The sequence below is a fragment of the Biomphalaria glabrata genome, chromosome 5 (genome assembly GCF_947242115.1).
Source record: "Biomphalaria glabrata chromosome 5, xgBioGlab47.1, whole genome shotgun sequence".
NCBI lineage: Eukaryota > Metazoa > Mollusca > Gastropoda > Planorbidae > Biomphalaria > Biomphalaria glabrata.
Window position 1 is genome coordinate 17,669,110 of NC_074715.1, and position 16,022 is coordinate 17,685,131.

A 16,022-nucleotide genomic window follows, 5' to 3' on the forward strand; every position below is an offset into this window, starting at 1 on the left:
AACCTATGAATACTGGGAAAATCACGCTCTATTTCCATGAAAAGTGGGGGTATTGAAACTAGGTCAGATTTTTTTGTGTTTTTTTTTTACACAGAGAGAAAAAGGTACTTCCGTGTTGAAGGGAATAATGTCAACAAGTTCATTGAGGTGTGTAGTGTAAACAAGTTTTGTGATTTGTGTCTGATTAATGATTTATTCAGATCCTACATCTAGATCTATTATTGTTCTAGAATGAACCCTATTGAAGTGTTTACTTCATAGGATAGACCTAGGACCTAGTACTCAATGAGAATGCATTCAAAAATGTTTTGTCACTGAAGACTGGCCACACAAGAGATCAAGTAACATTGTGCATTAGAGTTATCATGTTTTGTTTGGTGTAATGCACATATTGTAAGACAAATTTCCTTATGGATAATTAAGATGAATCACTATAATTATTATTATAAAATACATCTATAATATAGACCTATAGCACTAAAAAGACTTCAGGCGGTGTTATAAATTACAAATGTTCCGTCAAAAGAAAATATCAGATCTGCGTTTGAAGCTCATTATCTCATTAAATATTTCATTACACATCTTAAAAGATATAGTTTAACTTAAGTAAATGCATACAGAAGTCTCTGCTTGCATATGGAACAAGGAATTGGCCTTTATCTTTGTGTCTTTCTAAGTAATTTATTAGATTTTGTTTTTGAATTTATGGTTTAGTGTTTTATGTATAATTGCCACTTTACTTTTAAGTCTTTCATCCTAAAAGGTCTCTTTATTAATCATTTTACTAAAGGTGCTACTCTTATCAAATGTGAATACCGACAAGTCTCTATCATACACTTCGGCACCACATCTATTGACTTATGACAATGTATTTTACTAACATTGTTGTACAATAAATATGGATGTATTTATATACATATTTTTCCCCTTAAATTAAAATCTTTAGGAAAGTGTCTACTTTCATCTTTTTAACAATTCTATTCTAAAGTTTCAATTCTTGTATAATGAATATGTCTTAGTTCTTGCAGGTAGAGCCAGTTCTATTAAGCAAAGTAAAAATATACGTGTTAAGGAATATTTAATCTGTGTTTAATTGTGTAAGGGAGAGCTACATGCTTGACTACCTTGTCAGTGTGTTATTTTCTCGCCTGACCACTCAACATGCAACACTATTGCGTAACGCGCAAGGAAAAACGCGTGGGCGTCTCGTCATGCCCGATTAGACAAACTAAATTAGGCTGGGCCTACACTGACAAGTTTGTTAGAATCTGAAAAAAATACTTTTTGTTTGTAAAAAGTTTTATGTTTTACATGTTTCGGATATCCCTTCAGAGTTGAAGATAGTTTACTTCCTAGTCCAAACCTCCCGCAGGACGACGGGGGATGGGAGCGGGCAGGGTTTGAACCCGAGACCATCGATAAATTCAAATGACAGTCCAGCGCGCAAACCGCACGACTAGGCAGCCATCCGCACGACCAGGCAGCCATCCCGCATGGGCAGGGAGGGGTGTGGATGAAATATGTTACATGTTTTATTTTTTGTCAAGTTATTATCCTAATGCTTTTAGATCTATAGGGACTAGATCGTCACTGGGCCTAACAATCACTGTAAGAATGAAGCCTTGCGATTGGTTAGATCTAAATCCGCTTTCAGTATTGTTTAGGTCAGTGACAGTGTTTCGCTCTTTAATAGAGATAAATTTAGGTATTTTCTTTTATTTTTAGCATTGAACATACATTACGGTCTCCGCAATGACCTTAAGAACATGTATGCCAAGATTTATCATGATTGGTCAAACGGTTATGATTTTTAGCTTCTAACATACGCCTTACTTTCTGATTTATAAATTAGATAAATGTTTCTTACCATGATAATAAAAAATGATATAATGTTAACTATTACAACATTCTACAATAATAATAATAATAATAATAATAATAGTAATAATAATAATAATATTAATACTTGTTGGTTTATCATTGAGCATATTGTCTTTTTATGTAGGTAAAATGAATTCAGATTCTGACTCTGATTTTGAAGTAAGATTCTCAAAGTATCACCAATGTCTCTTCACTCTAAAAATCAAAGCTAAAAAGTCGAGATTGAAAGAGATCAAAGTCAAACTCCAAGATGAACTCGACATTGACGCTGACTGCGAAGAAGAAAAACTTCACAAGCTCAATTTCTTGACCTGGGTTGAATATAAATTGGACAATGGTGACAGGGCCAAGGAAATCAATAAAATGGCACTGAAAGAAATGGGACATAATTTGACGTCACTCACATATCAAGCATTTCTCTTTTGGAACGAAGGCAGCAATGCCAAGGCAGATAGATGTTTAGACAAAGTGGATTCCATAAGGAAAGAACCCGGTGCCAATTCAAAAGTAATGGAAGTCAAGGCGGAACTAGCCTACAGCTATAGCCGTATAGGTGGAGCAGAATATATTGCTAAAGCCATTAATCTTTATGAGAGCATTGTAGATGCTTTTCCAGATGAATTTTCGTGGAAGTATAGATTAGGACTTGCTCACAGAAGAGTTGTTCACGGAAACATTTCTCCTTCAATGCCGCAATGGAAGCCTGCATCAGAACACATAAAAAGTGCAGCCAAGTACTTATTTGATGTAGCGCTACATTGCCCAGAGGCGTGTCTTCGTGGACGGGCCTACTCCCAGCTTGCTGTTATGAAGAACTACTCTGAGCTATACATTCAAAATGACATGGATAAAATATTTCATGAGATGAGCGTGCAGAAGCTTATAGATGAAGCTATTGAGCATAGTCCAAATGATGCACGTACGCTGATGGAGTGTGGACGTATCTTGAGATTTTTGGATTTGGACAAAGCTATAGAACTGTTAGAAAAATCTATAGGTTTGAAGAAACACTCCATATCATTGCATCATCTTGGTAAGTGTTATGAAAGTAAAGCAAAGTTCGAAGCAAGAAATCAAAGCACAAGGAACCAAAACCAGCCTAGAAGCCATTCAAGAAACAAAGCCACTGGGCACAATGATGATCTAAATGATGCACAAACAATAGAAGATCAATATAGAAACTATACCACAAACGTACCAAACAAACAAGATAGTCAAGATATACGCTACTCTACACGTTTACCAAGTAAAGGCTATGAACGTAACTGTCAAAACGTCTCTAGAAATACAACAGGTGGTTCTAGAGAAAACGTCGAGATAGATAGTCCACGCTGTACACCTAATAGAAATAGAGGAGCTTTAAACAGACTTTTTCAGAGAAATGTCCCTACAGCATTTACTGGGGGCTATGGCTGGGACAAAACTCGTGGATTACCTGGCTACCAATGTTTAAGTAATGCAATGCATACTCATCCGGATTATCAGAAAAAAACTCATCTTGACTTTTCCTCCAATGAGTTTTGTGCTGGCAATGTTCAAACCAGCGGCAATGTTCGAAACACTCATAATCAGTTTGAAGATAGATCCCAGAAACATCAACGCCATAACTTCTCTAGACAAACACCAGCTAGATCTCACCAAAGCCCGCGTAGAGGTTTTTCTAGAAACAATACGGAAACTTTTAGAGAAAATAGCAACACATTCTACAATTCAAACTATACGCAAGGCAAACTTGTGGAAAACCAAAACAGACACTTCTCCGGAAATAAACCAAACCAATATCATCAACAAAACAATAATTATTATTGGGAGACGCCAGTTGCTGCCTCTCATTCTAAAAATCAATATGACACTACAGGCAGAAATGTTCCTAGACATAATAGGAATGAAACAATGAGGGCACCCTCTTTTGGTGGTCAACATTCAGACAGAAGTCATTTAAATTCACCCAATTACAAGCATCAAGATCATAGAAGTGATTATTCTAGAATGCAAACTAGACACCAAGGAAACATGGGAAATCAGTTTAAAAAAACGAAACCTATTCAAAGACTTATAAGCTGCCCTCTTAAAGTGTTACCATTAAATAAGGAGGATGACTATGTCGCCAAGGCATTAGACTGTTTTAAACAGTCTATTCACATTTCTTGGGAAAACAACTATCCAGCATTGTACAGTCTGGGTCTGACACTGAGAGCATGTGGTCAGTATGAAGAGGCGACAGAGCAGTTTAATAAAATCCTCAATAACCACGGCTCGGGATCTGATTATTTCATTACAGTCGTATGCGCGTTTGAGCAATGCGGTCTTTGCATGATGGAGATGGCAAAACAAGAAGACATGGAACTGTCTGTAGAAGAAAAAACTAAATTGTTTAAGAAATCTGAAAAGAATTTGCTAAAAGCAGTAAGTCTTGCTGCTACACTAGCTACCAAAGACCCAGAAATAAAAAACCATACCCAGAATATTTGGAACTCTTTTAGAACTCTGGAAGAAAGATACGCAGAAAGTGATGACTCTCCCGAAATAATAAAGAAGTTAATTGTGTTGCTTCAAATGGTAAGTCAGTATGAAAAAATTCCACCAGTTATCGAAAAGCTTAGATCTCTGAATGACTCGGATATCGCTGATCCAAAGATCGTCGAAGCAGCACTGAAGAGTTATCTCACTTCGAATGACTATGAGTCGGCGTGGACTTTTTTGTCTGTTTTGATGACAACTTCCGAGCCAGCGAAGTTTTCCCCAGAACTAAAATATCTGATAGTGAAAACACAACTTTGCACTGCAGAATCAAGACTTCGCTTAGACGTCGCCAGTGCTAAACACATCTTGAAACCTCTATTTGAATCTGTCATTCAGACTAATCTTAAGGACGCCCATTGCAGTGATGACTCAGCCGCCAATGACTCTGAAGATGATCCTATTGATGTCTTAATTATTTGGGATGAAAAATCACCGAACAAGGCTAACCTTGAGGAGAAAATGTGTGCATTACAAAAATGTATTAACGATGTGTTTGGCATAGAGGCCAGTGCAAATCTTCAGGTAAGAGGCAAAATATTTGATTACAACTATTTTTTTTGTCATTTGATAACCAATGACCATGTTACAAATTATTAATTGTTTAAAAGTAATTATCATTGTAATTATTATAATGTGTACACATTATTAGGCTACTATACAAAAAATCTAATGTACTGTGCTTATGTATTTTTATCGACTAATCACACTATAACAGCTGAGAAGACAGCTAGTACTGAATCTATTGTTATTATATCTTCCTTGGTCGATAATTTGGATTTGCCAGTCAACATAATGATTGGAATATTTTTCTTTTCCTTATCAGTGTTTTGACGGGTTAAATCCACTAGTAAATTCTCATAAAAATAATTGTAACATGATTATACTATTTTCGATATAATTTTGTTTTTGTTTTATTCTATAGAGTTGCAGGTCTGCAGGTGTGGCACTGACACTCCAAATCGAAGAAATGGAACGACCTAAACTTCTCCTTGTTATGATAGAAAGACATTCATCTAAGTATGTACAGCATTTATCCATTATCTTCGTGACTATTTCAATTTCAATACAAGAATACAAGTAATAAAATACATTTTAAAAAATGTTTTGCTTTCCAGAAATTGACATAATTATATAATTTGAAATGATATGCATATTCCGATTTCTAAAATCTATTATGAAACAAAATATTTTTTACTTGGGAGAACTGAAACCAAAGAATCAGTCTTGCAAAGACAAAGGAATATATATTGTTACAAATGAACAGTGATAGGTAGAGGTCAACGTATGACCCCGGCGAGATGACACAGCAACTAGTGTTCCCTGGAATCTACATGTGCAAACAAAGACAGGATGTGACGTGTCCACACGTGTTGTTCCAGGGGACGAACAGATCTAAGTAGGGGGACAGTTACTAATGAACAGTGACAGATAAAGGTCACTACGTGTGACCCCGACTTGATGACACTGCATCGAGTGTTTTCTGGAATCTACGTGTATAAATAGAGACAGGATGTGACGTTTCCTCACGTGTTATTTCAGAGAATACTAGCCGTGTTTGTGCAACTTTGGACAAGCGATTAGGGACTCTATATAAGCCAGAGAGTTAATGTGAAAGTCAGTCGTATGGAGTCGTATGGAGTCGTATGAGTCGTATGGAGTCGTGAGTTAGCCGTTACAGTCGATACAGACGATGTAAGACGTGTGCGGCTCTAGTGGAAGAGAAATGTGTACGACTCGATGCAAGTTAACTAGGGTAGAGTTAACTGGAGTGGACTACTGTCGTTAAAGTCTATACAGCGAACTACAGTGGACTTCAGCCGTTACAGTCGATACAGTCGATGTAAGACGTGTGCGGCTCTGATGTGGTAGACTGGAATACGACTTGGTTCAGCTTTGGGAGACCTGGAGCGACACTGGGAAGTGTGTCGTTGGTCTGTTACGACTTGGTTCAGTTTTGGAGACCTGGAGCGACACTGGGAAGTGTGTCGTTGGTCTGTTCTGTGGAATACGACTCGGTTCAAGTTGAGAAGAGATGAATTGCAACGAAGTGAAGAGATGAATTGCAACGAAGTATAGCTAACTGTAAACTGACAGATATTGTACATTCTTCTACACTACATGTTACAGTGACGAATTGTTAGAGTTAATAGTCATTAAAGTTATATGAAACTGAAAGTTTAGTCGTCAAGTTCTTTACAGTGTTTTTATTTGTGTGCCTACTAATACTTCTAGCCAGAAGATTCAGAAATACGTAACAATTGGTGTCAGAAGTGGGATATTTCTGGCTAGAATGTGTTCCATCAAACTTCTTATTGAACTTGACATGAAAGAACTTAGACAAGAGCTTCGAGAAAGAGGTCTACAGCTTAACGGAAATAAGGAAACGCTAACAGCACGTCTCAGACAAGCCCTGTTGGAGGAAGATGAGAATCCTGACACTTGTCAATTTGAAATCAAACCTAATACGATGGAGCTCCTGAGAACTTTGCAATACAAAATGAACTCGGTGAAAGAGAGCATTAAGGAGATAGAATCAGAAATCAACACCAGATTTTCTTCATTTAACCAGTTGACCAAAGCCATGAATGAAAATGAACAAATAGCTACCACGCCCAACAAGACAGAAGAACAAACAGATACGATAATAGATCAAACGAGAATCATGATTAATGAGCTGCTGAACACCCAACATTATCAGATTGAGTCGACAGATGAAAGAGATACACCATTGATGAACAGCGAACAATTGTCCAACCAAGAATGTGGCGATACAGACAATTACGATAGGGATGCTGGTGATGGTTGTGCTGTCTGTGACTGTCATAGCGAACCAAACGAATGTGGCCCACAAGAAATTAAAAGAGACGGTAGCTGTTACTATTTCAACGAAAAGCAGAATGAGACCGCTGAAGAAACAGTAGAAGAGACCTTTAGTTTGACCGAAGCTTTAGCTACAGATAAACCTGAAATGAGTACCTCAACCAGCCAAACAGATCAAGACAACGTTGGGTCTGAGTCCAAGCCTGTTGCTGTGGGCCTTAAAGACTTCTGTCTATCTGTCATTGTCTACGAGAGGAACTCGAAGCTGGATTATTGCACCCATGCGTTTGACAAGAACTGTACGTACGTAGCTATGCAAGAAGACTGTAAATGCCAAGAAATACACCAACAAGCTCTAGACTTAACAGAAGCTTGTCCAGCTGTCAAGATCAGCGCGAGAAGTCCTGGTCAAAGTCATGGAAACACAATAGAATCTGATGCTGAAGTTGATGGACCTTTGCACGTTGAATGTTATCAACCTGCCCCACAGGCGAGTGCTCCAGACTCGGATGAAGGTGGTGACGTGTTTGACACCTTGCCTTCAAGTGGACTTGCAGCTCATTCGCAAAGCACCCATCGAAGAATAATGCTGAAGCAACTTGTTAGATCAACAGTCTTGATGACTACAGCTATGAAATGCAATGCCTTCCTATCTGCTAAGTCGCTGCCATCAGCATGGATCGACAAGAAAGCAAGACAACGACAACAACATCAACGCAACCAAAGAAATATCAAATTGAGGAGGCGGAGAAAGCGACATATGCAGAGTGCAACGTGGATGGCTCCAACAAGATCAAGATACAAACCCACCCCTTCTCCCACTGATAGACCCCCACCTGCATTTATGAAACTCCATAGCCCATGTTGTTAGAAAACAAGCCCACCACTTCTCCCACTGATAGACCCCCACCTGCACTGATGAAACTCCACAGCCCATGTTTTTAGAAAGATTCTGTCCGGAACCATCAGACCAAAGAAGAAAGCCTTACGAATCAGTTAAAAGTGTGAAGCCACTAATGAATAATCTAAGAACATTCCTCATGAGAATAGGTTGATGAAGTATAACAGAGGTTTTAGAAGAACGCTAATTAAGTCAGAAGCAAGAAGGACAGAAAAGAAGTAGTTTAAGATGTCAGAACTGTAGTGAGTAACCATCTGTGACAGAACTGTACAAGAAGATCAACCCAACAGGCATCGTACAAACCCAAAGTCAGTTGCTGTTGTAAGAAGAACATGTGAATATTGCTGTACTGTAATGAATCTGGTCATCTCCGAAGAAGCTCTGGAAAAAGCCTAACCCATCTGTAAAAAGATGCTTGAAAATGTAAAACTCAGCCAGTGAAGCACGAACTCGTTAGAATGCTGATGAATTTTCTCGACAAGAGTGCCCAATGTCGTCATCTGAAGGTCGATGTTTCCATGCCAAGATTGATGAAAACATTTGTGAGGAACTGCTGAAAAATGAGGATTTGGCTCCCATTCTTCTATGGAAAGAAGATGGACAACTGCCAGATTGAAAGAACATCTCTAAGAAGGGGGCAACCACCAAAGCTTCCTAATTGATCGTCGATCGATTTCATCAGTATCGTGATGAAGTAGAATCTGTTCGGGACGAACAGATCTAAGAAGGGGGCAGTGTTACAAATGAACAGTGATAGGTAGAGGTCAACGTATGACCCCGGCGAGATGACACAGCAACTAGTGTTCCCTGGAATCTACATGTGCAAACAAAGACAGGATGTGACGTGTCCACACGTGTTGTTCCAGGGGACGAACAGATCTAAGTAGGGGGACAGTTACTAATGAACAGTGACAGATAAAGGTCACTACGTGTGACCCCGACTTGATGACACTGCATCGAGTGTTTTCTGGAATCTACGTGTATAAATAGAGACAGGATGTGACGTTTCCTCACGTGTTATTTCAGAGAATACTAGCCGTGTTTGTGCAACTTTGGACAAGCGATTAGGGACTCTATATAAGCCAGAGAGTTAATGTGAAAGTCAGTCGTATGGAGTCGTATGGAGTCGTATGAGTCGTATGGAGTCGTGAGTTAGCCGTTACAGTCGATACAGACGATGTAAGACGTGTGCGGCTCTAGTGGAAGAGAAATGTGTACGACTCGATGCAAGTTAACTAGGGTAGAGTTAACTGGAGTGGACTACTGTCGTTAAAGTCTATACAGCGAACTACAGTGGACTTCAGCCGTTACAGTCGATACAGTCGATGTAAGACGTGTGCGGCTCTGATGTGGTAGACTGGAATACGACTTGGTTCAGCTTTGGGAGACCTGGAGCGACACTGGGAAGTGTGTCGTTGGTCTGTTACGACTTGGTTCAGTTTTGGAGACCTGGAGCGACACTGGGAAGTGTGTCGTTGGTCTGTTCTGTGGAATACGACTCGGTTCAAGTTGAGAAGAGATGAATTGCAACGAAGTGAAGAGATGAATTGCAACGAAGTATAGCTAACTGTAAACTGACAGATATTGTACATTCTTCTACACTACATGTTACAGTGACGAATTGTTAGAGTTAATAGTCATTAAAGTTATATGAAACTGAAAGTTTAGTCGTCAAGTTCTTTACAGTGTTTTTATTTGTGTGCCTACTAATACTTCTAGCCAGAAGATTCAGAAATACGTAACAATATGTTATTGAGTTTGATTGAAATTACCTTGTTTGTAAATATCAAGAGCAGTAACGAAATTAGAATATTAGCAGACGCCTGTGGGTTGAACTCTTTCTTTTTAATTTATTGCCCATAACAATACCTCTGTTCAAGTCATAGAAGAGGGGCGGAGTGTGGAACCTAGACACGGATCTCAAAAACGGCTCTAACTATTTTCCTAGAATGACCTAGAAGCTTAAATATCTCTGAGAAAAGAATTACTAGCTCGTTGGACACACTGGGAAAACTGGTTTGACCGTTATAAAAAGAAATTAATTTAATTTTTTTAAAACCTAGGTCTAGATCTAGATCCAACATTGGTTTTGAAAGGAATATCGTGTTCTTGAAAAGACTATTGCGTTCTGAACTAGTGTAGGCCCTACTCCGAGACGTTATTGATTCAAAGAGTTTAATAAATTAAAGAATAAATTTGCGCAGTCTTCTATGTCTATATCTAAAAGTCTATCATCGGCTTATTATTAATTTTATTAAGTCTAATAGATCTATACATTCGCTTCATCAGGATTCTTTCTCGAGGTGAAAACGGGGGGGGGGGGGGGAAGGGGAGGGGCAGGGCAAAAACATTCACTATTGTTTTTTAATCTAACATTCATTAGTTACTTAGAGAAAAACAATCACGTGTATAAAGGGGTTGTCGTTTTAAAAATTATTAATATAAATTAATTTTGTCAAATTTAATTCATCAATCAATCATCAATGTGGCACTTTTGTCCTAGTTTACATTATAAACATTTATCTCTGACACATGCAAAATTATTTTAAGTCTTTTTTTTTTTTCACCCTCTCTCCAGGCATTTTGAATTTATCCTGAATAATATCCCTTGTTTAACAAGCCAAGGGAGAGCACCACGAGTTCTGGTAGGACTGTGTGACAGTGATGTCATCGTCCCAACTTCTTTGAATACTTATTCCCATTTGTCATTGGACCGGGCTCTTGAACACTTTAGCTGCATCTTGTATCCAAACAATTCGCAAGGGCAAGAACATTATGTGCCATTTGAAAACAAAGAACTATCTGGCACTGACCTGAAACATTATGTGCCATTTGAAAACAAAGAACTATCTGGCACTGACCTGAAAGAACAAGGAAATAAAGTGGAAGTCAGCTCAGAAAGTCATAATGTGAACTGGACAATAGAGGACATTGATGTCCTCAACTCTGTAATGCTATTATATTGTTCTATGATTGGTCAGAAATGGCCACTGTGATCACTATCTAGTATATCTAATGGGATCAAGTCTACAAGGACTATACAAAGATATTTCACATGATAGAGGCTACTAAGTCTAATTTAAGGTATTTAATGCGATGAGGGTACTAGGCTCATTTTAACATATTTAATGTGATAGAGGTTACTAGGCCCATGTTAAAATATTTAGTATGATGGAGTCTAATAGGCCCATTTAAAAATATCTAATGTGATAGAGGCTACTAGGCCCATGTTAAAATATTTAATGTGATGGAGTCTAATAGGCCCATTTAAAAATATCTAATGTGATAGAGGCTACTAGGCCCATTTTAAAATATTTAATGTGATGGAGTCTACTAGGCCCATTAAAAAATATCTAATGTGATAGAGGCTACTAGGCCCATTTTAAAATATTTAATGTGATGGAGTCTAATAGGCCCATTTAAAAATATCTAATGTGATAGAGGCTACTAGGCCCATGTTAAAATATTTAGTGTGATGGAGTCTACTAGGCCCATTAAAAAATATCTAATGTGATAGAGGCTACTAGGCCCATTAAAAAATATCTAATGTGATAGAGGTTACTAGGCCCATGTTAAAATATTTAGTGTGATGGAGTCTACTAGGCCCATTTTAAAATATTTAATGTGATAGAGGCTACTAGGCCCATTTTAAAATATTTAATGTGATAGAGGCTACTAGGCCCATTTTAAAATATCTAATGTGATAGAGGTTACTAGGCCCATTTTAAAATATTTAATGTGATGGAGTCTAATAGGCTCATTTTAAAATATCTAATGTGATAGAGGCTACTAGGCCCATTTTAAAATATTTAATGTGATAGAGGTTACTAGGCCCATTTTAAAATATTTAATGTGATAGAGGCTACTAGGCCCATGTTAAAATATTTAGTGTGATGGAGTCTACTAGGCCCATTTTAAAATATTTAATGTGATAAAGGTTACTAAGTCTAATTTAAGGTATTTAATGTGATGAGGGTACTAGGCTCATTTTAACATATTTAATGTGATAGAGTCTACTATTTAATGTGATGGAGTCTACTAGGACCATTTTAAAATACTTAATGTGATGGAGTCTAGTAGGCCCATGTTAAAATATTTAGTGTGATGGAGTCTACTAGGCCCATTAAAAAATATCTAATGTGATAGAGGTTACTATGCCCATGTTAAAATATTTAGTGTGATGGAGTCTACTAGGCCCATTTTAAAATATCTAATGTAATAGAGGTTACTAGGCCCATTTTAAAATATTTAATGTGATAGAGGTTACTAGGCTCATTTAAAAATATCTAATGTGATAGAGGTTACTAGGCTCATTTTAACATATTTAATGTGATAGTCTACTATTTAATGTGATGGAGTCTACTATGACCATTTTAAAATACTAATGTGATGGAGTCTAGTAGGCCCATGTTAAAATATTTAGTGTGATGGAGTCTACTAGGCCCATTAAAAAATATCTAATGTGATAGAGGCTATTAGGCCCATTTTAAAATATTTAATGAGATTGAGGCCACTAGGCCTATTTTAAAATATCTAATGTGATAGAGGCTACTAGGCCTATTTTAAAATATCTAATGTGATAGAGGCTACTAGGCCTATTTTAAAATATTTAATGATAGAGGCTACTAGGCCTATTAAAAAATATTTAATGTGATAGAGGCTACTAGGCCTATTTTAAAATATTTAATGATAGAGGCTACTAGGCCTATTGTAAAATATTGAATGTGATAGAGGCTACTAGGCCCATTTTTCTTACTACTAGTCCTATTGTAAATTTAATAAATGTCTACGTGAAAGAGATCATAAAGTCTACAGCCATCATAAACAGTAGACTTTGTAGTGAGTGTAGTATACTAGATCTCAATCATACAGAGAATCTACAACACATAGCGTTAATTTATTCTTCATGTCTATTTTAACTTGTAAATAAAAGAGCATTCTTAATAGCTTGTGTACTTGACGCTAAATATGTGATGTGAATCAGGCTAGTTATTACAAAGTCATTTACAATGTCACAAATTTAATGTACTTTTGAATTATTTCGTATGTATTCCATATATTGATTCCAGTCGTTCTGAAATGACCACAGCCGGAATCTCTAAGTTAGTTTTTGTGGTCTACACTTTGCACATTCCTCGTCCCATATGCTAGGACAAATTTGTACAAATACTCCTTCTTCCCTAGTGCTATTAGAGCATGGAATGGGTTGCCTGAGCTAGCCAGGAAAACCAGTGACTTGGCAGAATTTAAGTCATTGGTTAATATGCATGACTAAATGCATGACGCGTAGGACGTAATCATCTTCTTTTTTGAAGTAACGTCTGTATTATATAAGATAAGAAGATAATATAAGAAGCTAACTACACTTAAGGCACGGGTACCTTGACATTTGAAGTTGATTGGAATTTGATCTGGGTTTTTTTTTTTTTACTCTTTTCCCTTGCTTTTGGATTTCTATCCCGAGTCTCCAGTAGTCACAGCTCCACACCAGGAGGATTGATCTGAATTGTTTGTTCCCTGTCTCCAGTAGTCACAGCTCCACACCAGGAGGATTGATCTGAATTGTTTGTTCCCTGTCTCCAGTAGTCACAGCTCCACACCAGGAGGATTGATCTGAATTGTTTGTTCCCTGTCTCCAGTAGTCACAGCTCCACACCAGGAGGATTGATCTGAATTGTTTGTTCCCTGTCTCCAGTAGTCACAGCTCCACACCAGGAGGATTGATCTGAATTGTTTGTTCCCTGTCTCCAGTAGTCACAGCTCCACACCAGGAGGATTGATCTGAATTGTTTGTTCCCTGTCTCCAGTAGTCACAGCTCCACACCAGGAGGATTGATCTGAATTGTTTGTTCCCTGTCTCCAGTAGTCACAGCTCCACACCAGGAGGATTGATCTGAATTGTTTGTTCCCTGTCCGATGAAGGTGTTGTCAGTTATTGTACACATTTTGGACAATGAAAATGATTACGACCTAGACCTACTGCAGGACAAGGGACGAATTTTGTTTTTTAAATCTTAATGTCCATTTCATACTTGACCTTGGACAAACGTGCGAAAGATAAACAAACAACATTCTTTGGTTATTTTTTTAACATTCTTTCGTTATTTTTTTAACATTCTTTCGTTATTTTATTAACATTCTTTGGTTATTTTTTTAACATTCTTTCGTTATTTTTTTAACATTCTTTCGTTATTTTTAGCAATTAAATGTGTAGTAAAACAGTAAAAGTCCGCAAGTATCATTCCATTTTTGAAACGTTGTCTGTGATAATTGAATAAATGTACATTATCTTTGATGTTTCTATATATGACATGTATTCTATTTATTGACAAATGCGACATTGTTTTATAAAACACAATATTATTACATTAAAAGAGATTGACTTTCACAAAAGGAATTAGTTGTAGATTATGTTATGTTTAGAGGACGTCAATCACTCAGCAGCCATTGGACTGGGACTCAGCAGCCATTGGACTGGGACTAAGCGGCTGTTTTTCATTTCATGCAGTCATTTGAGATTAAGAATTTTGATTAAGATTTCTGTGCTGCCAGTGAGGCTTTGAGAAAAATCTTTGAGAATTAAATTATTTTTTTTTTAAAGTCCTCAGCTGAGCATTCTAGAAGATTTACTTCCGGTAAGCCACAAGTTCATATTTTCTTTGACCTATTTTTGTAAAAATAATAATATACATATATATATATCTATGTTTTATCTAAATGCCAAGATCTTGGCTTTCGAACCGAGAGATGTCGAGTTCAAGTTTCCGATGAAGACTTAAAGCAGTTAGTTGGTCGTTGACCTGTAGCACTACTGGACCGATGTGTAGCACCGTGTTGCTAGCACTACTGGACCGATGTGTAGCGCCGTGTTGCTAGCACTACTGGACCGATGTGTAGCACCGTGTTGCTAGCACTACTGGACCGATGTGTAGCACCGTGTTGCTAGCACTACTGGACCGATGTGTAGCGCCGTGTTGCTAGCACTACTGGACCGATGTGTAGCGCCGTGTTGCTAGCACTACTGGACCGATGTGTAGCGCCGTGTTGCTAGCACTACTGGACCGATGTAGGCGTATTTTTTGATTCATTCAACTTGAAATAACTTGAACGGATTTCTTTGTTAAAACAAAACTAACTATAAATTGTATTAACTATATAGACAAAATTCAATTTGAGATGAGATATAGGTTTAATAGTAATAAATGAAACTGATGTTTAAACAAATCTAGCTCACACCAAAAACACTTCCTTACACTCTTGCAGTGTTGAGATATAATGGCAGTAATTGTGCCGCTCTTTCCCTTCTATAAGCTTTGCTTTTAAAGTTGTTATTACTGTTTGTGAGTTCTGTAAGAGCGAAACTTTAAAATAATATTGAAGTTGTAGCTAATAGAATTAGTATCCAGACTAGTTCCTAGTTTGTATTTCTAGGAACACGACTGTTTGGTAACAAACTCTGTCTCATGGATTGGATTTACTTTGAACGACGCCTGATGGAGAAAAGTTTTCTTAATGAAAGTCGCCCAAACATATTGTTTTGAAAAAAAAAAATCAACAAGTCCATAGCAAAGTTTGAGTCATTGATTAACATGCATGACTATAAATTGACACGTGAAATGCGTAGGGCGTAATTATCTCCTATTGTGAAGTAACGTCTGTGATGGATAAGATAAGATAGGAAAAGAAGCTGCCTTTTTATAGTTTATTTTTTTGGATTATGCAGTTTTTTTTTTGGCTTCGGCCTTCTTTTGGGGGCTTCACACCTCTTTTTGGGGATTCACGCCACTTTTTAAGGCTTCACGCCAATTCTTGGGGCTTCACGCCTTTTTGGGAGGGGGGGACTTCGCACCTCTTTTTGTGAGCTTTGCGCCTCTTTTGGGGGGTTTCACGCCTCTTT

General features: G+C 37.5%; 1 protein-coding gene across 4 annotated transcripts; it reads left to right on the plus strand.

Annotated features, from left to right (window-relative positions):
- The first annotated feature begins 80 nt into the window (after positions 1–80).
- Positions 81–14,518, plus strand: LOC106064374 (uncharacterized). Of its 4 annotated transcripts, XM_056031280.1 has the most exons (5): positions 108–393; positions 2,006–4,926; positions 5,327–5,421; positions 10,704–10,938; positions 10,987–14,518. In XM_056031280.1, the coding sequence occupies exons 2-5, from the start codon at positions 2,011–2,013 to the stop codon at positions 11,119–11,121; spliced, it is 3,381 nt and encodes a 1,126-aa protein (XP_055887255.1). In that variant the 5' UTR covers positions 108–393; positions 2,006–2,010; the 3' UTR covers positions 11,122–14,518. The 4 variants fall into 4 exon arrangements, with proteins under 4 accessions (XP_013078379.2, XP_055887255.1, XP_055887253.1 ...); XM_013222925.2 differs by having other exon boundaries at positions 81–147; positions 10,704–14,518; XM_056031278.1 differs by having other exon boundaries at positions 10,704–14,518.
- The last annotated feature ends 1,504 nt before the right edge of the window (positions 14,519–16,022 follow it).

Bases quoted from the DNA above. Each gene is read 5' to 3' on its own strand.
- LOC106064374 (XM_013222925.2), top strand. From the start codon at position 2,011: ATGAATTCAGATTCTGACTCTGATTTTGAAGTAAGATTCTCAAAGTAT. The intron at 4,927-5,326 runs GTAAGAGGCAAA...TTTATTCTATAG, and splicing joins AGGCCAGTGCAAATCTTCAG to AGTTGCAGGTCTGCAGGTGT. The intron at 5,422-10,703 runs GTATGTACAGCA...CCCTCTCTCCAG, and splicing joins ATAGAAAGACATTCATCTAA to GCATTTTGAATTTATCCTGA.